We start from the raw sequence: 22,975 nt of genomic DNA on the forward strand, positions 1-22,975 counted from the left end.
GAGTGCGATAGCGAGAGCAAAAGTTAAAAGAAAGAGAGCGAGAGAGAATTCCTATACATTCGTACACCCAGACACACACTCACACTTTTAAAGCGCTCCACCTTGATTGCGGAGAACAGAACAATAGGGATAGCGGAATCACTCGAGGATGGGAAACATACACACACATGATAATAATTTTTGGCGTTGTACACATATATATATTATTGAAAAAGAAGAACAACAAACAGATACTTAATATTTATCCAAAAACAACAAAAATCCTATCCATTAAAATCATCTCAATATTGAGAGTTAGACAACAAAACTACTACTAGTGTTAATTTTTTGCACAATATTTACAACAACAATGTAAACATTACATTTTCTAGAAGGAATTACGAGAAATATTAAAACAAGAACTATTTTTTGAAACAATTATAAACAAACAAGAAAAAAAAAACAAGTAATGAGCAAGAGTTTTAAATTTACAGTATGATATATAGATCAATTATTATTATTACAATTATTATATTGCGTTGAGCGGTTCCAGTTTCCGAAACTGACAATGAAAGACGAACCTGACCGGTTCACTACAACTAAACAAAAATAATACAAAATATATATTTCAAAACAGTTTACCCCAAAAACGCGCATTGAACGAAACCAACAAAACATGAATAGCCAGACAAAATAAACAAAAAAAGCTGTAGTTTACCGAAAACAAACAAAAAAAAACAGAATGTAGTGTACTAGAGTTTATCTAGAAGAGTGAGTGTGTAACAAAAAAACTACAAAAACAAATTATCAAGCAAAATTCCTGTTTTATCGTTGAATGTGTTTCATTCCCATGTGATCTCTCTGCCGCGCATTGTTTCTTGCCTGGTCGGTTGGTACGGATGAAGTTTTGCCTTTTTAAAACCAGGTTTTGACCATCTTTCTAGAAAAAAAATGAAACCAGATCACGTTATATTTTTGGTCTCTCCCTTCCTTGATTCGACCAACACAGCCAGAAAGAAACATCGCAAATTCTCACAAATACACACTTTTATGGTGTGTACAATGTTTCAGTGTTACATTTTCCTAAAATTTAAATTTAACAAAAAAACGTGCTTTTTTCTGCAAATTTGAGTATTTTTTAACGCTGGCCAACGACCGAATATTTGAAAGAAAGAAAATGAACAAAAAAAAACTAGGAGAAAAATCAACACAAAACAATGTTTTGGAAATGATCGGTAGTCCTTTACTTATATCATCAGGGTATTTCTTAGTTGAACACTATTTGAAACAAAAAAAGCGAGTCAAATTTCTGCAGGACTTTGTATTAGAGACATACTCAAATATATTGAAATGCATTGAACAAAGGTATGCTAATATATACAACACATATTATATATACAACGTACATATATACATTTTTGCTGCTTAATAGTCATATTTTCCAAGTCAAAAAAAAAACAAACAAAACAATACGACAAAAAAAGAAAACCGCAAAAAATGTGACAACTTACCACTCAAATCAAATCCGCGAGCATAGTTGGATGAAAAAACAAATAAAAAAATAACAAACAAAAAAATAATAAAAATGAAACATACTATTCGTGATATACATGAATACATATATTTCACTGTTCTTATTTATTTGTAAACAATTTGTGGTTCTTTTTCCTTGAATATAAATAAAAGTATTTGACTTTAGAGAAAAAAAACAACACACGCTCGCTCACTTTTGTCATTTGTAAAGAGTTGTGAAAAAATGTCCCTTATCTAGTCCCTTACTAGAGCGCGTTCAAATCGATGACCCGCTCGCACGAATTTCGGTACTGGGCCTCGTGCGATGCCAGCACGATGACGGTTTGCTCGGCAAACTTCCGTTTCGCCACCGTGGCGATGATTTCGTTCACGTCCGGATGGGGCTGCTCCACGATTAGTAGCTGGAAATGCAAATTTCACTTCGTTACAGTTTATCTAGAGTTCTTTTTTTTTTTTTCAAAAAAAAATTTTTTTTTGTGCTTTTTGGATGTTTTTAAACCCGTTTTTCGTCAGGGGAATTGGGTACTAAAGCCCTATGTCAATTTTTATGTGCAACGGTAAAAAACACGATAAAAAACCATTTCTGATCACTTTTTTTTCATTTTAATGCAAATTTTTTTTTTTTGACAAGACAACATTTTTCCGATGGATCAACTATGGTCCCTATGGAACAAGCTGTCAAGTAGGAGCTTTTCTGTCAAGAAGGACCGCGAGGTTAATTTTTCAAAATTGATTTAAAAATCCATTTTAAACTCTTTGTGCTCGTACAAAGGGTCATTGTACTCAGAAAAATAAGCTTTATCGCTGTAAACAATAATATCAGCAATCTAAGCTTCATTTTAGGACCCAATTGGGGGAATTCGAAAACAGCCAAAAAGCAAAAAAAAAGCTTGAGTTTTGTTAACCGTGATGAATTTACCCAAAATGGGGTTGTTCTTCGTTAATCGTGTACAAATGACAGATGGTAAAAAACAACAAAATTTCTGCTGATTCGTCCGCAAGAGATCCGGCAGCAATTTGTACTGATTTGACGTGCGGAAAAGTTTGGTTATGTTACGGCTTGGTTATGGCTGTCACTGGTTGATGCCGTGTCAGCGCATAGATGTGAACCGTCATTTTAAAGTGTTGTAATGTTTGATTGATTCATTCGTTGTTCGTGAATAAATGTAGCCGTTTGTTTCTGTCCGTAATCGTCTAGTCCTTGTGGACCACGTAAAGTCGGCTCGCGGGCGAATCCCAATGGACATGAGGGCGTACACCACTTACCGAAGGTCTCCGCAAGTAGCACCTGGCCAGACACAGCAGCTGGCGATCCTTGAGCGACAGCCGGCCGATGCTCTCGTCGATTTTGTTCTGCATCCTCGCAACGCTCTCGAACAGCTTGACCTCGATCAGCACGTCGTTGATCTGATCCGCCGGAACACTGCCGTCCGGGTTGAGGAACCGACCGATCGTGATGTCGTCTCCGACGCACGGATTCGCGCAAATTACGCCGATCTGCTGCCGGAGCTGGCCCGTACTCAGCCGGGCTATGTCGATCTGGTTCAAGCTGACCGTGCCCTGGTTTGGGTCGATGATCCGGCAAAGTAGCGGCACTATGAGACCGGTACCGGTGCCGGTCAGTGCTACCGTTTCACCGGCTTGGATGTTCAGCTTGGGAATCCGAAGGAGCTTTCGGTTTGCGACGCGATACACAATGTCCCGGAAGACGACCGAAACTCCAATGTCTGAGCGGGTGAGGGACGCTGGCTGGTCTGGTTCTTGGATGGTTTGCAGATCCTGGAAAACGATCATTCAACTTGCAGTCGCGTTTACGTATCGCCCTACCGATCTTACCTCGATGTGACCTCGGAGGACGTCAACCTTTTTGGTGGCAATGATGGCCGACAGCACTGCTTCTACAAACTTAACCAGCCCGTGGACGAGTGCGAGATACGCGAAAATGGCCAAAACATACCGATGGATCGACAGCTCCGATTGCGGGGTAAGCAACAGTACCAACAGCAGGGTGACCAAGCCGGGGACGTAGGCGCAGAAGTTGATCCAGAACTCGGCGAAAAACTTTAACGACTTGTTCATGTAGATGGCGGTGCTGTTCTCTTCGACGTTGTTGTAAAACCTGGAAGCAATTCGGTTAGTTGATGATCACGTAGAAGTTGCTGAAGTACTTACTCCTGTATAAAATTGGGGATGTGGTCAAACGACTGGGTCACGACGCGTCCTTCCAGATGGTTCGTCAGTATTGAGAACATACGTCTTTTGGAGAGATGTTCATGGCTGTAGAGATGTCGTACGCTGTACCGAAGGTAGCAGATCAACACGACGGCAAACGCAACGAGGAGCACTCCGACAATGGCGATCCAGTAGTTTGCTATTACAAGCAACACTAGAGAGTACACAACAACCAGGCCGTGGTTGATGCAGCTGTCGATCTGCTGGAAACCTACCGAAATCGTGTCGCTGAAAAGGTCGATCACGTCGGATATGCTGGACGATTGAAGGTACGTCAACGAGCTGCTCAACAGTTCCTTCAGCAGGGACTGTTGGTAGGACCGGTTCCGATTGGTCGTGACTCGCGCGATGTAGACCTTGGCGATGTTGTCTACCACAAACGTGCACAGGATTACCGCCAGACAAATCGAGCTCAACCACGGCCGGATATCGCCTTGCTCAACGATGACCACCAGCGTGAAGATCGGTCCAAAGTACAGCAAATTGTTGATGGCATGGAGTAGCACTAGCGTGACGTAGTCACAAACCGAGAAACTCCGGACAGCAACCTTAGCAGTCTTGACGCCAAACACCTCACTTCCACTCTCCAACGGTTCTTCACCTCCGCTGAATCGACGCGATCGACGGTCTGTTTTGGCATTTTTGGCAATGTGCAGCGCCGCGGGATCACTTCCTTCGTACAGCTGCTGGTCACCGCCGCGACTGACAGATTCAATGTTGCATCGTCGGGTCATCTCGACGTGCGAAGGCATGTTCAGGATTTCGGCGTAACTTCCCTCCCGGTAGATGGAACCGTCTTCGATTCGAAAGACGCGATCGCAGTACTGCAGCAGCTCGTCGAACTGAGTCACCACGATGACCGTCTTTTTGTCCAGCCGGAAGGCGTTCAGCATCTGGAGGAACAGCTCCTTGGCAAAGTGACGATCGGCAAAGCGATCCAGTGGCTCATCGAGCATTATGATCTGTCGGTGGCAGTAGATGGCTCGAGCCAGAACGATCCTCTCCATTTGCTGGACGGTCAGTTCCAGATAAGGAATTGGAATGTCGTCGACGCCGGCCGCCTTCAGGATGTCCTCGTTGAGTTTCATTGCGTTGATGGCAAAGTAGTACCTTTGGGCGTCCAACGGCTCACCAAACAGAACGTTATCCTTCAAGCTTGCATTCATGAGCACGGGTCGCGAAGGAAAGTACGCCAACTTACCACGCTGAAGAATCTTCCCACTGCGTACTTCCGTGTTGCGAAGAATCGAGTGCAGCAGCGTCGTCTTGCCTCCGCCGCTGTTTCCGGTCACTCCGATGTTCTGCCCAGTCACTACGTCAAAATTGTTCAAATACATGAGGAAGCCTTTGTCGCGATCGTTTGCCGCCGGCCACTTCACTTCCACCTCGTTGATCTGGATCACCAGATTCTCCCGTGAGGGCTTCAGCCGGACATTGTCCGGGGTGGACAGTTGGTACGACTGTTTGAGCTTGTCGAGCGATGCCGTAGCTTGCAGGACGTAGTAGATCGAGTTGCAAAAATCCAGCATGAGTCGTTGCACGTGGTGACCAAAGATCAGCAACAAGATCAAGACTTCGGTACTTTCCGTTTTGATGTTGGTGTCACACCAGATCAAGTACAAGCCACCGATCAGAATGGCCGAGGTGACCCCTCCGGAGAACTTGGTCGAGTACACGTTGCACCATTGCAGCGCTCGGTACTGTCGATTCAGCTGTTCCACGAAGCTACTCAACAGAACTGAGTCTAGTTGCAGTGATTTGATGTTCTTGAAGTTGAGACAGATCTTCTGAACGGTCGACAGCTTCTGAGCTCCGAAACCGAGAAACTTTCGGTAGTAAGACTTGGCAATGTTTCCGGTTATGATCAGAAGCAGCAGGAGTGGAAGCACGCCAAGCAGCGGAACAACTCCAGAGATCGGCAGCAGTACGAAACCTGCGATTAAGGCCAACACAAACCCGAATACGATCCCAATCAGCTGGACACTCGAATCAACAATGTGAAAGATGATTTCACTCTCCTCGTTGGCCATGGTCATGATCTGGTGGGCGGACACGTGATTGATGACGTTACTCTTGAGGGCTCTTTTGTAGATCGAGGAAAGAACGGCCGTTCGCAGACGTACAGCTGTCCGCAGGTTCAACCAGTTGCGAATGCTGTTAAAGATCATGGCCGCGAAGAAGCTCAGGAACAGTCCACCCGAAAGCAGCAACCGGTCCGACAATCCATAAAACTCATCCTCAGCCAACTCGCTTGTGCAAACGTCCGAATTCATCCCGAACCTAATGCCAAGAATCGCCGGAGGAACATTTGAACAGTTTGCGATCGCGGTACAATTCTGGCAGTTGGCCGTCACTACCGCTTGCATGGACTCAACGGTCAGCGTTCCAAAAAGGACCACACCCAAAAATCCCAACCCAATGGCCATGCAGTGGAAGAGTGCAGCAATTAGGGCACGCGTCCTCGTGAACCTCCAGATGACCTTGAACATGGAAACCTTCTTGCGGCCATTCAGCGTTTCCTCGTACTTGTAAATTCCCAGCAGTCGGCGGCAGTTGACCTCGCAGCTGTCGGCGTATGGGCGCTTTGGCAGCAGCAGGACACTGTCCTCGGGCGTCCTCGCCGTCGGCAGGGCCTGGTACGCACTTGGTGAGATGATGAACCGGCGGATCCAGGAGAACGAGCTGTTGGACAAGCAGCCCACGTTATCGACGGGGAGGTCCGTTGAGCCGGTGTTGCTTAGTCGAAACGGGATAATACTGTTGAGAGCGATTTTGTACCTCGAGAGGCGATTGTGGGGCGTGTAGGCCGAGTTGATGCGGGTGCTGCGTACATTGTGGCGAACTCGGCGTTCTGGAAGGTGGTTGAAATGTTAAAAAAACGACTCTGTTTGAAAGCTTGGCAGTGTGCCTTAATCCAAGAAGGCGCCGATAAATCACAGTTGAATTTCGCGGGATCGATACTCACTCACTTTCTTCGGGTCGGAGATCGAAGTCTCGGCCTCGGATAAACTGCACGTCGACTCGGACTTGACCCACTGCCCGTACATTGGCTCATGGTCGTTGGACGAGGATAGACTATAAAACAAAACAACAGCATAAAAAACGGTCCAATTTAATACACCATAATTTAGATATGTAGGCAGCGTCCACTCCACAACGACACGCGATTTTTTTTTATTGCACCTTATCACTTAATTTCTGGCCGTGTGTTTTATATAATTCACAAATGACAACTTTTTTTTACACACCTTTGCAGCGTATAATGTTCGGTTTCGAATCCAGATGAACCCATAGTTCTCCCTTTTCAAGCCACCGGAAGTCGAAATGACATCACGCTGCTAATCCCGATATCTAGATCAATGGTTGAGCAAATAGCGCAAACACACTTGAATGAGTCACTCGCGTGGCGCGAAAACTTTCGACGACGTGCCCGTGTGTGCTTGCCGCGAGGACCTTCTCCAGACTGACGACGACGACGGTTGGCCAATTTGAATGGCGTGCGCTCGCGATAAGGTGAACCGGAGTGATAAGGTTTGCTTGGTGGTGGTGTTTTTTTGGTGGTTGACCAATCGATGCATCGCTCCAGCGCGGTAGATCGAAGTCCTATTATAGTTGTACTAACCAACACCAGCATTGATAAACTTGTGATAAGATAAGCGCCGATTTATTCGCGTTGGAGCTTCGGAATGCAACAATGGTTATTTTAAAATAATTCGATACTTACGATAGCTGGGAATCGCTCAGCAACTTCTTTCTCATTCCGCTTGATGTAGCTAAATGTGGCTCATCCGCCTACTAACTTAATGTAAGTAACTAAGAGAGGGACCCACCATAGTCACAGGTGTGTTAATTGTTCTAACAAATTTTCTAAATACGGCTATTCTTAGCATCATTGCAACGATCGCGATGCGACCAACCCGCTCTGTTTATTTTCCCACCTTCTCGTATCGACTTGCTTAAGCCAGCAGCTGTTGACACTGTGACTGCGATAAGAGTGATAGTGAGTGAATGTAGCAGGCCTGCAAAGGTGGTATCAACGTTTCATTGATTAGGGACAGATGTTACTGTTGGCTGTGGTTAGTCATCATTTTTTTTTTTTTTTTTTTTTTTTCACATAAGGCTGCGTGCTGAGTTTTCACGAAAAAACTGGATTTCCTCCTGCTTTCTAGAACAAAGTACTGGATGTTATAGGCTCTTTTGAAAGAGCACACGATTTTTAACCCCACCGCATCAATAACTCAAAAGTGATGGAAATGCATATGGGACCTTATGTGATCATGGACAGTTTAGGGGTCATACTTAAGCTCGACAATCAAAAATAAGATACAGAAAAAATCATTTCGTCATTAGATTACCCGAAGTGATTTTTTTCCGAGGCCTTCGGATAATTGAGTCTGGAACACAGTAAAAAATAATGTAAATTTGGAAGCTGTAATTTTGGAAGGTTGAATATTACCTCTTTTATTATGTAATTTTACTTCAATTTAGACTGAAAAAGAGACATTACACCAGAAAAGAGGTAAAATTACGCATTTCCAGTGGTAAAATTACACATTTTTTTCTGACATAAAAGATGTATCCCTTCCCAGATGTAATACCATAATTTTTTTTCTGTGAATGTATTAGTTTTAAATTAATAATAAAAATACTCAAATTTTATAATCATTGTATCTAAAATTCAATGCAGTCCAGACTCAGTTTTCCGTAGCCGGACGAAATCACGTACAGAAAAAAAAACATTATTATTATTTTCTCACTTTTAACAAAAAAAAACATCTAGTTCTAAGACCTTTTTATTGGATTTAGAAGCTGGAACTGTGAACTTGTGTCTCTAACCTAAAATTTGACTCCAAAAATGCTCCAATGTATAATATAATTAATTATTTGTTATATATTCATCAGGCAACAAACAAGTCGAATTTAACTAATTTACGCAAAAAAAAAAGATTTTTTTTCTATTTTATTACTTTTAACATCAAATTTGAATGGTTGATTGCCTTTTCTCAATCTTTCCTTACCGCCATTTTGGCCGCCATCTTGGGTTTTAAAATCCCAAATCTCGTTAGAGTAGTTTAGGGGCCATACGGCCATACCAAAGCTTGACAATCAAAAATAAGACACCGAAAATAATTTGTTTCGAGATTCGATTTTCCGAAGAAGTTAAATTTGTCTAATAAAGAAAGTATTAGACTACGACAAACAAACACACAAACTCGCAAACAAACAAACTTTTTGACAGTTTGGCATTTTGCCTGCTCTGCATGTTTGTTTGCTTGCATTTTTTTTTTTTTTTTGCTTGTAGGGGAACAGCATCTAATTCCAGTGTGCCTCTAATGTTGCCAAATCAGCACTTTGACGTTCAATTACAGCTCATTAAGGCTCTGTTAGTTTTAGAAAAAAACATTCCTGGAGTTTTTTTTAAAAGGTCCAATAAACCAAATTTTCATTATTTGCTTTTTGGGTGTTTTTTAATACCCCTGACAGGAATTTTGGTTTATTGGACCTTTTTAAAAAAAACTCCAGATTCAAATCTTGATTCAGAATGTATCAATCAAAAAATGGTTCTCTTTATGTTGTTTGTGGAAACATTTTACATATCGTGATTATTTTTTTCATTTCGATTTATTATTTCTGGACTCTGAATTTAGAACCATCAATTGCCCCAACAGTGAAGGACACCTTCTACGACCTTGAAAGCGTTTTCAACTGAAATCGAGTGATAAATAGATCAATAAGAAGTGAGCAAGCATGTTTCTATCATAAGTTTGGCAAAATTACTTGTTTGAATAGTCAAAATCTGCAAATTTGATGGAGCTAGGAGTGAGTGCTTAACCTTCCAAACATACGAGAATTTCCCATAATAGAGTTATCTACGTGCGCATGTATTGCGTGTACGTACACGAAAAAGATTGAGGTTAAATTTTGTACCAGCCAGCAAAACAAATGGTGTACTAGTGTGCGTGAGAGCGGGCTTAGATAACTCTATTGGGTTCTTAAAATTAAGTTTGAATTTGTGTTATTATAAGGCTTTCTAGTCAGAAATTTACCAACACATTCAAAGTATGTTTACATTACAGCTGGACGTTTGTTTGCATCAGGTTTCCTATCTCTTTCTAGCAAAAGTTTTTTGTCAGGCGACTTCTGGCTGGTTTTTTTGACTGACCGCCCGATATGTCAGCCAACATACTTTGCAGGGCTGTGACAGCTCGAGCTCGATCATAGAGCTTTATGACGTTTCGCGTACACACACTAGCGCACCATTTGATTTTTCTGGCCGGACAAAATTTAACCTCAATCTTTTTCGTGTATGTACACGCAATACATGCGCACGTAGATAACTCTATTGTTGGCATCAGGACACTGTGTCGAGAAGTTCGTCATTTTTGGGTTAAATTATATTTTTTTCACTGGGCCTAGAAAGCCTTATTGTTCACACGACAAAGCCTATTTTTCTGAGTACAATGACCCTTTGTACGACCGCAAAGGACTTAAAATGTTTTTTTTTAAATCAATTTAAAAAAAATCGGCGGCCCATCTTGACAGAAAAGGACTTACTTGACAGCTCGTTCCAAAGGGACCAAAGTTGACCCATAAAAAATGTTGTCTTGCCAATTTATTTTTTTGGATAAACATGCAGGGTTGTTACGGACGGCGCGGATCGCGCGGTTCTGGCGCGGATTTGCTGGCTAATTTTGCTCAGGCGCGGATTTCACGCGGATGGCAATTTTGATAAATAAATTAATTGAGAGAGATAGAATTACTTTTTAGTTATTATGAAAAATATTATCAGGAATTACGATAATTTGTTTTTTCCTTTGAGTGCAAGAATTTCATAATTTTTATTAATTGAATATTCTTCTGAAAATGTTTGTTTGTATTTTCTTAGTACGAAACGTCGAAAAATGAAGATGAAGATTATGTAGAAATTATTCTTTATTTGTTTCTTGTCATTTCTTAACATCTCCAGCTCTGAATATTAAATTTCTTTTGAGTTTTGAGTAATGATTTTTAATCTTATTTATTTTTAATTTTATACTGGATTTATTCAATTTTTAATTTTGTAAATCAAATATTACAAACTTTTCCCGAAGATATAGACATTAGAATGTGTAACAAAAACTATTATTGGGGCTTGTTCTGGTGGGCGCCAAATATGAGCTTGATTGAACGCAACATAAGCTTGCCTCCACTTTCGAATTTTGGAATGGAATTTAATCGGTAGACATATTTTTTTCTAAATTTAAATATTCTTGGCGAAAATAAAAAGATCAGAACATTCCAAATTCAAAGCTTCAGAGATTCAAAAATTCGAAAAAAAATGTGTCAGTAGTTTTTTATAACAAAAAAAAAATCAAAATATATATAGTTTTTTTTCCAAAATTTCTAAAATCGTAATTTAAAAAATCTGAAATTTCGAAATTCAAAATTTTAGCAATCTGAAATTTAAAAACCAAAAATTTGGGTAATCAAAAATTTGAAGATTTAAAAAAAATCTTAAATTTAAAAACTAAAAACAATATAGAAAAAACATTCTCAAATCTAAAATAATTTTAGTATTCTTAAGCTTATAAGTTCTTAAATTCTTATATTCTTATATTCTTAAATTCTTAAATTCTTAAAATCTTAAATTCTTAAATCCTGAAATTCTGAAATTCCTAAATTCCTAAATTCTTAAATTCTTAATTTCTTAAATTCTTAAATTCTTAAATTCTTAAATTCTTAAATTCTTAAATTCTTAAATTCTTAAATTCTTAAATTCTTAAATTCTTAAATTCTTAAATTCTTACATTCATAAATTCTTAAATTCTTAAATTCATAAATTCTTCAATTCGATAATTCTCAAAAGTTTTTATTTTTAAATTCTTAGTTCTTAAATTCTTGAATTCCACAATTTTTGAAGTCCTATTTTATGTAAGAGATTTTGAAATTATGAGAAGACATTATTTTAAATATCGGAAATTAAATTTCTTTCGGAGTGAAATTTTAGCGAGGATTTTGGATTACAAACTGTGTAAAAATTCTTACATTTTGAATATTTAGACTTTTGAAATTTTAAATTTAGTTTTAGATTTTGATTTAATTTTGAGGTTATATTTTTGAAGTTAAATTTTTAGGTTTTTAAATATTGTATTTTCTATTTTGAAGTTTTTTTTTTCATGACCCTTGCCTTGACTTGCCTTTCTTCATTAAAAAATAAAATTTCTTAAATGTTGGTCGCGATATTTTTTTATATGGCGTGGATTTCGCGCGGTTTCGGATTTTAGGTCGGCGCGGATTTGGCGCGGATTTTTTTTTTTCGACTCTCCCGTAACAACCCTGAACATGAAAAAAGTGATCAGATGTAGTTTTTAATCGTGTTTGTCCCGTTGTACATAAAAATTGACATAGGGCTTTACTGCCGCTCGAAGCTAGTCCGTCCCATATGTAATTTCGTCAATTTTTACGTAATGATGCAGTTTGGGTGAAAATCATGTAAACTATCAGGAAACCTAATAAAATTTAATACTTTGTTCTAGAAAACCAAAGAAAATCCACTTTTTAGTTAAATTCTAACACGTAACCTTTGTATAGTGTCAAACTTGATTTTTTTCTTTCGGATTTTTGATTAATTTTTAAAATATTCTAAAATTAAACAAATCACTCTTTCTTTCAATTAAGATTTAACACAGGTTGTGTTCGAAGAATGAATTTCAATATCCTTTTATTATGATTATATATATATTTTCTTGAACAGTGTTGATCGTACGCACATAATTTCGTGATCGTGATATTTCTTGCCCACATTGATTTCGGTAGCGTTGAAAATGATATATTGTTTTTTATCTGTTCGAAACAGCGCGCCTGATCCTGATCCTGATATTTGTTATGCTGAATTATTTCACACTGTCATATTGAAAGATTACACAATTAGAGATCGAACCATTTAAAACTGCTCTCGCAAACACCAAGTTACATGTTATTCTTACATATACGCATGGTTCCGGTTAAAAATGTACAATGTGTGTGCTGTGTCATTAGACGCTGTTGTCCAAGAATGTTTTTTTTTATTATTCAAAGTGTGTGTGTGTGTTTCTGTATGGCAACCAAATTCAAAGATGCATTAATCACAGTTTATTCGCATGTTTGCGACTTTGCAAAGAAAAAATGAATCGTAACTTTTTCTACAACAAGAAGTAAAGTTAGTGTGAACCCGCTAAATAAAACACCATTTAGTTCCTTAAACTACCGTGTCTGTATGTGTGCTAATGGGTGTTATGATTGGAGACAAAATGTTGCGATTAAAAAGTTTTCTTTCGTTTAAACATTCGCCAAAGTTGGTTGGTTTACTACTTTTTGTTAGGGTTGGTGGGGTGTAAAATTCTACTAAATAGATCTCTCTGTCCCTGATGAATGCGATTCGTGCTCTTGTAATTTCCTCAAATCACCCTGAATAGAATGCTAAAATTGAGATTCAAGTTGACCCAATCCTTTGAATATATATTTTTTTGGTTTTTTTTAAGTCTTTTTAGTGCACAGTTCACCACTCCGACTACCGGTGTAAGTTGAATTAGAAACTAAAAGCCTTGTCACGATAAGAATACTAAACACCGACAAAATAAACGAGCTAAATGAGCAAGAGCAACGGATTCGATATAACGAGAAAAAAAAATACACAACAACAATTCGATTTAAGGTCGATCAAACAACAGCCTAAACTCAGTTGTCCTTGGGCGGCAGGCACACGGCCCAGCCGAGCACGCGCCGATCGAACCCGCACGAGAACAGATTGCACGAGCTCGAGCTAACGTCCTCGGTCCAGGCCACCGAAGAAACCATCCGGCGATGGCCCTGGCGGCTCGTCCGCGGCAATCGCGCAATCCGCTGCCCGTTCAGGTCAAACAGCCGAATGTGGCGGTTGTCGTGCGGGATCGCGATCACCCCACCGGAGGACACCACGAGCCGATTTACGGCGGAATCTGTCCGGATGGTCGTTAGTGCGGAGCGCATGTTGCGCAGCTCCCACACCTTGACGGAGCGGTCGTCCGAACCGGACACGACCTTGTCGTCGCGGGTGAAGACCGTCGAGGTGACGCTCCTGGAAGGAAAACGGGATTTTAGTCTTGAAGTTTTAGAAGTTTCTATTGAAGGAACCCACTCTGTGTGTCCCTGGAACACGGACACGGCCGGAATGTTGTCACGAAAGTCCCACAGCCTGAAGGTTGAATCCCGCGAGGCCGTGACGACCAGGCGTTGACTTTGGTGGGCCGAAGCGTGCGTCAGTTCGTGGTCGTGGCCACACAGCGGCTGCAGCGGTTCCCTCGTCTCAACATCCCACAAAATCGCCGTGCGATCCCAGCTGGCCGTGATGACCTGGTCTCCGCCGGGAAGCCAATCTGCCGCGACCACTACGGAAGTGTGTCCGCCCGGGCCGGAAAACTCGCAAATCGGTGTCCTCAGCACGTCGATTCGTTCCTTCTCCTCGTACGGTTCCTCCTCATCGTCCAGCTCTTCTTCGGAGGAATGGCCCTTCCGGGCTGGCGTTTCCCAGTTGACGGCCGCTTGCCAGATGTGTGCCGTGGCGTCACCACTTCCGGTCAGCACCAGATCACGATTCTGGTGAAACTTGATGGAATTGACCGACCCACAGTGGCCCGTATACTGTAGCAAGCACCGTCCGGAATCAATTCCCCAGATTGCCGCGCTGTGATCCGCCGAAGCAGTTCCAATTATGGGTTGGCCAGCCTTCGTGCTGACCTGCCACACTCCGTCCTTGTGGCCGACAAATTCCCGCACCAACGAGCTGACCACCGATTGCGCCTTGAAGCTCGACACTATTCGGCTGGTCTGCGCCCGGATTTTGTGACTAGCTTTGACCTTACTTCCGGCGCTCAGCTTCGATTTGAAGCTCTTGTTGACGCCGGCCCCGTCCGCCTCGTACGAATCCTGCAGCGGCAACAGCCGCTCACCCACCGTCGAATCCCGGGGTGTCCCCGCCACCGCTTCCAGCTTTTCTTGCACTGCAACGAAAATCTCAAATTATTCCCCTGTTTAATAGTATCCGAAAAGTCCAAACTCACAGTTCAAATTCTCCGCGTGCAGCAGCTCAAACTCGCGCTCGATCTGCGCAAACAGTTGGTGCAGCCGCGCCCGGAACGGTTCCTCTTGCTGCTGGTGATGCCCACTTCCGGAGGCCGCCAGCATGTCATCGGCCAGGCTCGACAGCTTCAACGAGCGCTTCGCAGCCATCTTCCCACTCACGACCGAGGAACCACTCGGCGTCTGCGCCAATGCCCCACTTGCGCTTCCCCCAGCAGCTGCTGCCGCGGCGGCCGCCGCCCCAACCGGATTCCCGGAAATACCTACGATGCCACTGTCCAAGGGCATCTTGCTGCTGCTACGTTATGCAAGCCCACAAGCAAAACTTCCTGCTGTTTCGTCACCAAAAATTCCTTCACCCTTGAGGGAAAAACCACAACGTACAACTCACTCACTCGCTGTAGAACCACCTCCCTAGTATTGGAACCGTTGCGGGGACATTCTTCGGCACGGGGGGTGCACGGACACAGAAACCTTAAAATCTGACCAGAAAACGTAGTCTGTTTTGAAAATTTCGACACCCCAAAATCTTGAAAAGCCAATTTTCGCAATGCAATCACAACTTTTTCTTACTTTTGACAGCTGGGTGGTGTTTTGGTCACGAAAATGTCGCACAGCTCTGCTGTGTGGTGTGACCTCACCTGAACACTCGCATCTCAAAATCGCAAACGTCAGTCGCGCGGAGAAATATGGCCAAGCTGGTGATATAAACAAAAAGCGCTTTCCTCGCCCTGTTTTTACAATTTTCACCTGCTGAAACAATAGTCAAGTGCCGCAAAAGTGTCCCCGAAATGGGTTCGCCACAAGTGACCAACGTGCGGCAGTGGGCGACCCTGCTGTTGCTGCTGGTCATCGCCGCCTCCGTCCAAAACGGTGAGTCAACTTTCCAACTTTCTTTTGTTTGCTTCTGACACGGATTTTCCCTTTCCCTCCTCCAGCCGACTCCCAGCGCATCAAGGACAACATGTACGCGTCCATCAGCGGGGCGCACTGCTTCCGGCGGCTCAACGGAACGCACGTCACCGGGTGCAGCTCGCGGCAGGGCGGATCGATCGGGGTGCTGCACCTGGTGCGGTCCGTGGCGGACATTGACTTTGTGGTGGAGCATCATCCGGCGGGGCCGTACGCGCCGGTCATTCCGCCGCACCTGTTTACGCGGGAGAACATTTTACGGTTGCGGGACCAGGGCGGCGAGCACGTTTCGGCCGTCGTGTTGATTAATAACGCGTCCGAGCTGGTCCAGTACAGCCAAGAGTCGCGCTGTCCGAACCAGTTTAGCGGGTTGATTTCGGGAACGGCGGACAGTTGCAGCGTCGAGCAGCCGGAGAAGAGTTGGAATCCGTGGGGCACGGGACTGCTGCTGGAGGATTTCCCCTTCCCCATCTATTACGTGCCACATCCGGAAGAGATTCAGAAGATGGTGGATTGCTTTGCCAAGTTTAACAACTTTGACCTGGAGTACCAGCATCGGAGGAGTTTGTGCAGCATCGAGATCAAATCGTTCATGTCCGCGGCGGTCGATTCTCGAGTCTGCTTGGCGAGGTCGATATTTTTCAACTCGCTGAATCCGGTCAAATTTTGCGACCCGCTGCAAGGCAAGAACGTCTTTGCGACGCTGTTTCCTCGCGTGCAGGTCAAGCTGGAGGACCGCAAAGTGGACCTGAACGAGCGCATCATTCTGGTTTCGTCCCGCATGGACACGACGACCATGTTCGACGGCGTTGGCGTCGGTGCGATGGACTCGCTGGTCCCGTTCACGGTTCTCGTGTCGGTTTCGCACTTCTTGGCGAAGGTTCTGCCCAAGCGACTGCAGGACGACAATCCGAACGTGCTGTTTATGTTCTTCAACGGAGAGTCGTACGATTACATCGGTTCGCAGCGATTTGTGTACGATCTACAGAAGGGAGCATTCCCCACCAAAGGAGGCCTCACGAATCCTCTCTCGCTGGACAACATCGATCTCATGATTGACCTGGGCACGTTCGACGATCCCAACAACCTCCGAATCTACCACGCGTCAGAGTTGGCCGCCGTGCCTCAAATAGCGCAGGCAATCGACCAAATAAACCGCAAATGGAACCTGAATGTCACCGCAGAGGCACCCGTCCTAACGAAAAACCTCCCGCCAGTATCTTCGCATTCATTCCTGCGTGAAAATGCCTCCTTCCCATCGGTGGTGGTCACTTCCGCCCCAGGAAATCGCTACTACCACTCAATTTACGACGACAGCGAAAATCTCAAGTTCGTCTACGGAAATCACTCCCGCACTCGCGACTTTACCGAGCTCGAAGATCTCCAGCAAACCATCGTAGATTTCCCCACCAACTCCATCCAAATGCGCCTGCGTAACGTCTCAACCCTGCTCGGAATGACGCTCTACGAACTGGTCACCAAAACCGCCTACCCCGGCACGCTCGGAACAAGCCCCTACCTGATTGACGAATTCCTCTACTGTTTCCTCGAATCAGCCGACTGTCCCCTCTTCATGGCCGCCGTCAAGCCGGACTTCCCCCGCCCGTTCCCAATCTCACCCCAGCGGTACATCAGCGTCCACTCGACGCTCCCCTCGGAGGCATCCAGCTGGACGATCCGTCTGCTCGGCTTCCTCGTGGGACAACCCCTCCCGAACGACACCGCCGCCAACACGTCCCGTGCCGACTGCCAGGCCCTTCACCTGCCCTACAACTGGTTCGCCGGCTATTCCGGCCACGGCGAGTGCCGACTGACCACCCAGAACTTTAGCCAAGCCTCGTCGCCGGCCTTCCTGGACGACGACTACGACTTCCGGTCGGGCCGGTACTCGACCTGGACCGAGTCGACCTGGCGGGAGATGTCGGCGCGGATTTTCCTGCAGCCGGCGGCCAGCCACGAGACGCTGACGCTGTCGATCGGGTTCGTCGTGATGCTGCTGTCGTTTGTGCTGGTTTTCCTGATTAATAGCCGGTCCGAGGTGCTGTTCAACCAGTGCGGAGCGTCCACGGTGCCGTGAGTAGAATGTTGTTTGTTTGTTTATTTAATTAAGGAAACTTTTGTCTTGATTATATTGCTCTCGATCGAAATACATATTACGCTCGGAATTTGCCAATGATTTAAAATATTCAAAAGCTCAACATATCGTGATTTTCAAAACATAAACATTGAAATTTTAAGAATTTCAAAAACTACAAAAATCGAAGGTCTATAATTCCATGAAGCTTAAAAATTAATAAAAAAATATAAAAGAATAAAAATAAAATCTCGTTAAACAAATTTTTAAAAAATCATATTTTTATTTGAAGTTTCGAAAAAATTAGGTTTTATAAATTTAAAAAAAAATTATTAAATATTTTTTTTAAATTAAATTTAAAAAAATACCCAATTTAAAACAACAATATAAAAAAATTAAAAAATATGTTTAAAATTTCAAATAAAAGAAAACAATCGAAATTATTTTGAGATTTCAAATTTATGTTTTGCGGGCTGGAACTATACCCTTTTTCAGCCTATTTCTATTATCGGCCTATCAGCACTTTGATCATGAATTACAGCTTTCATAAAGTGTTTTTGACTGTTCCAAAGTAATAAATAGCTTAAATAAAAGTGAGCAAGCAACTCTCCATTGTTGATACATCTGAAAATGTTGATTTAATAGCGGAAAACGGCAAAAGTGATGAGAATTGGTCGAACGGCTTAGAGTGATTAAAATGGGTATATTTCCCCTACTTGTTTTTGGCTTATTAAAATCAAAACTTTTGAAGTTTTTTTTTATTTTAGATTTTTTTAATTGTCCAAAAGTTTAAAAATTGATTTGTCAGACCATTCACCTTTCAAAAAACTGTCAAATTCCAAGCAAAATGTACTTTTAAAAACCGTGGAGAATTTTTCCTACCCTCTTGAAAAAAGTGGATCATCAACTCAACAATTTCCGTCTTCCAAATCCCCTATCCTTGTCTATGTTGTTAGTGCATCTCCAGCGCGGGTAGCAAACATCGAAGCAAATCAAATTTGCACCCGACGTCAACCCCACCGCGGTACCTGTCGCGGTAGCAAATTTGCTCTCAGTTCTTCGGGATTTCACTTTGCTACCCGCTATTCTGCTGGTTTACTACCGTGGCAAATGGAATGATGCACGAAAAATTGAATCATCCACGAAAAAAAAAACCTTTTTTTTAAATTGTTTTTTTATGCAAACAAATAAAAAAATATTAAATTCGAAAAACAAGCAATGGTCTCAATATCTGAATAAAAAAAAATGTTTAAAAATGCATTTTACACCTGGCCAATTGTTTTGCAATCATTAGTTTTCAAAATATCCAAGTATTTTAAAGAATTTTTTTTTTTCGTCGAAAAAACACTTTTTGCGGTGCTGTACATTGGAATTTCACAAAAATTAAAGATATTTTTGATCGATCACAGACATGCTAAATATGGTTTTAAACGCAGGAAAATGCATTTCCAATGGTTTTCAGTTGGCTAGACTTCTATTTCCTTAAAATTTTTAAGTTTTTGAAAAAATATTTTTTTGCCCCCTGTTTTTTCGAATTAATTTTGGGGGGAGTGGGGGGGAGCGACATAAACTTTGAAAAATATTTGCAACGGCCTTAAAAAATAAAAAAAATAAAATGATTTAAAAAATTTTAAAAAAAATTAAAAAATCTAAAAAAATAAAAAAAAATTTAAAAAAATTCAATAAAATTAAAAAAAAAATAAAAAATAAAAAAAATGATTTTTTTTTTTTAAATTAATAAAATTAAAAAAAAATGTTTTTTTTAATTTTTTTTTATATTAAAAAATATTAAAAAAAATTAAACAGCTTAAAAAATATTAAAACATTTAAAACTTTTGAATTTTTAATTTTTTAATTTTGGAATTGGGTACTAAAGCCCTATGTAAATTTGTATGTACAACGGTAAAAAACACGTTAAAAAACCATTTCTGATCACTTTTTTTTTTTCATTTTAATAAAAAAAAAAATTGACGAGACAACATTTTTTCGATGGATCAACTATGGTCCCCTTGGAACGAGCTGTCAAGTAGGAGCTTTTCTGTCAAGAAGGACCGCGAGGATAATTTTTCAAAATTAATTTAAAAATCCATTTTAAACTCTTTGTGGTCGTACAAAGGGTCATTGTACTCAGAAAAATAAGCTTTATCGCTGTAAACAATAATATCAGCAATCTAAGCTTCATTTTTGAACCCAATTTTAGAATTTTTAAATTTTTGAATTTATGAATTTATAAATTTTTGAATTTTAGAATTTTTGAATTTTTAAATTTTTGAATTTTTGAATTTTTTATTTTGAGAATTTTTGAATTTTTGAATCATACATCATATCATACATAGAGCAGACATACAAAAATCTCCGAAACACGCATTCAAAACTTTGCCCCCGGCTTGCCGGTACTTGTTGGGTATCAGAAAATGAGTACCCGACAGGTACCGACACATATTTTTCTTCTACAGATGAACTTGAGATCAAATTTGATACCTGCTTTGCTACGCGCGGTGGGAGACTCGGCAAATGGTTTAACTTTCGACATTTTTGAAAAATGAAATTCTTTGAAATTTTCAAATAGGATTACAAAGTTTAATAAACTTTTAGCATTTCTAGGCATGAATCAACACATAATTATTGATTTTGAAGGTAAACGGAGCAAAAAAAGATAAAAACCCATATTTGCCCCCCGCGGTGGGCTTGTTTCGGTGGCAAATTTGCTACCCTAGCGGTGGGGATGACGGAGTTTTTTCAAGGTGGCAAATTTGATCTCGGTTTTCATGAGCAGGGTGCAAATTTGATTTGCACCCCAGCGCTGGAGATGCCCTAAGGTGGAGATGGATGTTACTCGCTTGAGAATATTGCTTGCATCAAATTGAATTTGAATTTTATTCCACATGTTTTAAAGCACCAAACCACCAAACCAATTGCATTTTTCTTGCAGGATCGCATCGCCCACACAGTGCTAAACGAGACGGGGAGAGGAGCAAAACTTCTGAGACTGTGGCTTAACCAAACTCACAACGCGTGCGCCCGTTGGTCCATATTTCTATAGCTCGCGTTTTTTTATTCAAGTTATTAGGGAAATGCTTAAAAAAACTCTGCTCTACTTCCATTGTCATCCCTTAACTAAATTAAAAATTTAATCACTCACGCACTCTAATAATTTGTATATTTAGGTATCCCTCATTAATTGATATAAGAAAGCAATGTGTAATAAATTATTGACCAAACCACACACACTAGAAAGCCTCACACGTGCAATATCTGGAACGGCAAAAAGAAACGCCCCCTTCTATCTGCTGGTCGTATTGAATTGGTTGAAATACTCCATTGTTGGCCGGTTTTGGTACAGCTGCCGGTCCATGAACTCCAGCTTGCGCCGTTGCTCGTCCGAGAGTTGCAGGTTCTCAAACCCGACCCTGCCGGCCAGCTCCCTACGCCGTTGGTTCAACTCGCGATCCTTCATCACGACGGTCTGATCGAACTGGTTCGCCAGCCGATCCCAAGCTTCCTTGTTGTTTGCTTCCGCTTGCCGCAGGCGCCTCATCTCTTGCTGCTGCTCCAGCTGGCCATTCCGGATCTGCTCCAGCTCCTCCGGACTCATGCCCTTGTAGCTGTACGGGATGATGCGGTTCGGTCCAAGCGCACTCTTCGCTACCTCCGGGTTCTCCGTCAAGATGTCACTCGACAAATGGTTGTAGATTTCCGCCCGGTTGTCTTCCTCTTCCTGTTGCTTCTTCTGGCGCCGTTCGTACTCCTGCTGATTCATCAACTGCCGGTTGAAGTTGTCCACCGATTCCTTAATCTTCTGCTTCGCGTAACGCTCTTCCGAGGCCAGCTGGTGAACTCGCTGTTCTCGCGCTTCCAACGCTTCCTCCAAAAACCGCTCCCCAGCGATTCGATCCTGCTCGGCCTGCCGTTTCGCCCGTATCTGCTGCTCCAGCCAGGACCGCTGCTGTTGCATCTGCAACCGGCGCCGCTCACGCTCCGTCAGGTCCTCCCCGTCAAACTTTTGCGCGCCGGAAACGCTCAACCGCGGATCGTCATCCCCGACCCGAGCCGGCAGTGCCTTCTTCAGCCCGTCCGGATCGAACAGGTCAAAATCTCGCGACTGTTCCGGCCGCTGATACAACCGCCGAAAGCGGTTCTCTTCGCTGTTGAGCAGATGGCGCAGCTGCTGCTGCTCGTGCTGCTTCCGATTCACGACCTGGTTCTGGCGCCGCTGCTCCTCGGCAAACTTCCGCTTGCGCTCCTCCTCCGCCTGCAGCTGTTCGTGCTTTTCCTGCAGCTGCTGCTCCAACGCCGTCGTGTCGATCTGTGAAAAGAACTCACTTTTGAAGCGAACCTTCTGGAATCGCGGATCGCGTAAGTTACCCCGATGACCCGTTGGCGGGCGTTGAAGATCCGGGCCCGGCGGGCCTCCTCAGACTGACGGCGACGCTCGATGGCCGCGGCCTCCTTCAGGTCCTGGTGCTTGGTGAAAAGTTGGTCCAGCATCGTGGAGGGAATTCCGATGGGAGGCCACAACCGGAAGGGGTTTTTTTTTCGGTCAATCAACTGGAACACAATTCGGTGTTTGAAGCATTTGTCGCGTTTTTAGTAGGTGTGCCATGGTAACGGCGTCGCCGTCGGCGTGAATCGATGGTTGCTTGGTTCGATCGTATTCGGTGGTCGTCTCCAAGGTTATGTTTGCGGAGCACGTGGCGTGAGTGTCGGTATGCGAAGGAAAGGGGGAAATTGAATAAAATTGTTCATGCTTAAATCAATCAAATAAAAATTTGAAAATAATTATTTATTATTGTTGGAGCATTATAGTAAGCCACGATTTTAAAAGATACAATAAAGATCATTACTTGTCTTAACCTACTACAATACAGACGTATTTCTAATAGGTTATGGGCCCAGACAGGCACCATAGCGACCGTCGTTAGAAAATCAACAAGTGGAAAATTTTCACCGGAAACTTCAAGAAGTTCTGAAGATGGTTCTGGATGGATCAAGCGGAAGTGGTTCTGGTACTGGTTCTGGCGTAGCTGTTCCAAGCGTTTCCAGTTCAAGCTCCATACCCGTTGGAGAGAGGCTACGTGGACGAGAAAACTATCGATCGTGGGCCTTGGCGATGAAATGGACGTTGATACGGGAAGGAACGTGGAAAGCGGCCGTTGACGTAAAAGAAGG

General features: G+C 42.7%; 4 protein-coding genes across 5 annotated transcripts; 1 reads left to right on the top strand and 3 right to left on the bottom strand.

Annotated features, from left to right (window-relative positions):
- Positions 1–1,577: 1,577 nt before the first annotated feature.
- Positions 1,578–7,682, bottom strand: LOC120422575 (ATP-binding cassette sub-family C member 11-like). Of its 2 annotated transcripts, none has more exons than XM_039586062.2 (6): positions 7,469–7,682; positions 6,710–6,819; positions 3,685–6,595; positions 3,349–3,631; positions 2,779–3,291; positions 1,578–1,913 (listed from the first exon to the last, which is right to left on the bottom strand). In XM_039586062.2, exons 1-6 carry the CDS (start codon positions 7,501–7,503, stop codon positions 1,758–1,760), a joined length of 4,008 nt encoding a protein of 1,335 aa, XP_039441996.1. In that variant the 5' UTR covers positions 7,504–7,682; the 3' UTR covers positions 1,578–1,757. The 2 variants fall into 2 exon arrangements, with proteins under 2 accessions (XP_039441996.1, XP_039441995.1); XM_039586061.2 differs by lacking the exon at positions 7,469–7,682 and adding an exon at positions 6,993–7,227.
- A 4,741-nt stretch (positions 7,683–12,423) lies between these two features.
- LOC120422579 (WD repeat-containing protein 37) lies at positions 12,424–15,361 on the bottom strand. The gene is made up of 3 exons (XM_039586068.2): positions 14,802–15,361; positions 13,880–14,741; positions 12,424–13,819 (listed from the first exon to the last, which is right to left on the bottom strand). The coding sequence occupies exons 1-3, from the start codon at positions 15,106–15,108 to the stop codon at positions 13,441–13,443; spliced, it is 1,548 nt and encodes a 515-aa protein (XP_039442002.1). The 5' UTR covers positions 15,109–15,361; the 3' UTR covers positions 12,424–13,440.
- A 110-nt stretch (positions 15,362–15,471) lies between these two features.
- LOC120422578 (nicastrin) lies at positions 15,472–21,032 on the top strand. The gene is made up of 3 exons (XM_039586066.2): positions 15,472–15,693; positions 15,759–17,805; positions 20,739–21,032. The coding sequence occupies exons 1-3, from the start codon at positions 15,612–15,614 to the stop codon at positions 20,761–20,763; spliced, it is 2,154 nt and encodes a 717-aa protein (XP_039442000.1). The 5' UTR covers positions 15,472–15,611; the 3' UTR covers positions 20,764–21,032.
- On the bottom strand, positions 20,950–22,362 carry LOC120422580 (RIB43A-like with coiled-coils protein 2). Its single transcript, XM_039586069.1, has 2 exons — positions 22,172–22,362; positions 20,950–22,112 (listed from the first exon to the last, which is right to left on the bottom strand). The coding sequence occupies exons 1-2, from the start codon at positions 22,292–22,294 to the stop codon at positions 21,090–21,092; spliced, it is 1,146 nt and encodes a 381-aa protein (XP_039442003.1). The 5' UTR covers positions 22,295–22,362; the 3' UTR covers positions 20,950–21,089.
- Positions 22,363–22,975: the final 613 nt, after the last annotated feature.

This window comes from Culex pipiens, chromosome 1 (genome assembly GCF_016801865.2).
Source record: "Culex pipiens pallens isolate TS chromosome 1, TS_CPP_V2, whole genome shotgun sequence".
In the NCBI taxonomy this organism is placed as follows: domain Eukaryota; kingdom Metazoa; phylum Arthropoda; class Insecta; order Diptera; family Culicidae; genus Culex; species Culex pipiens.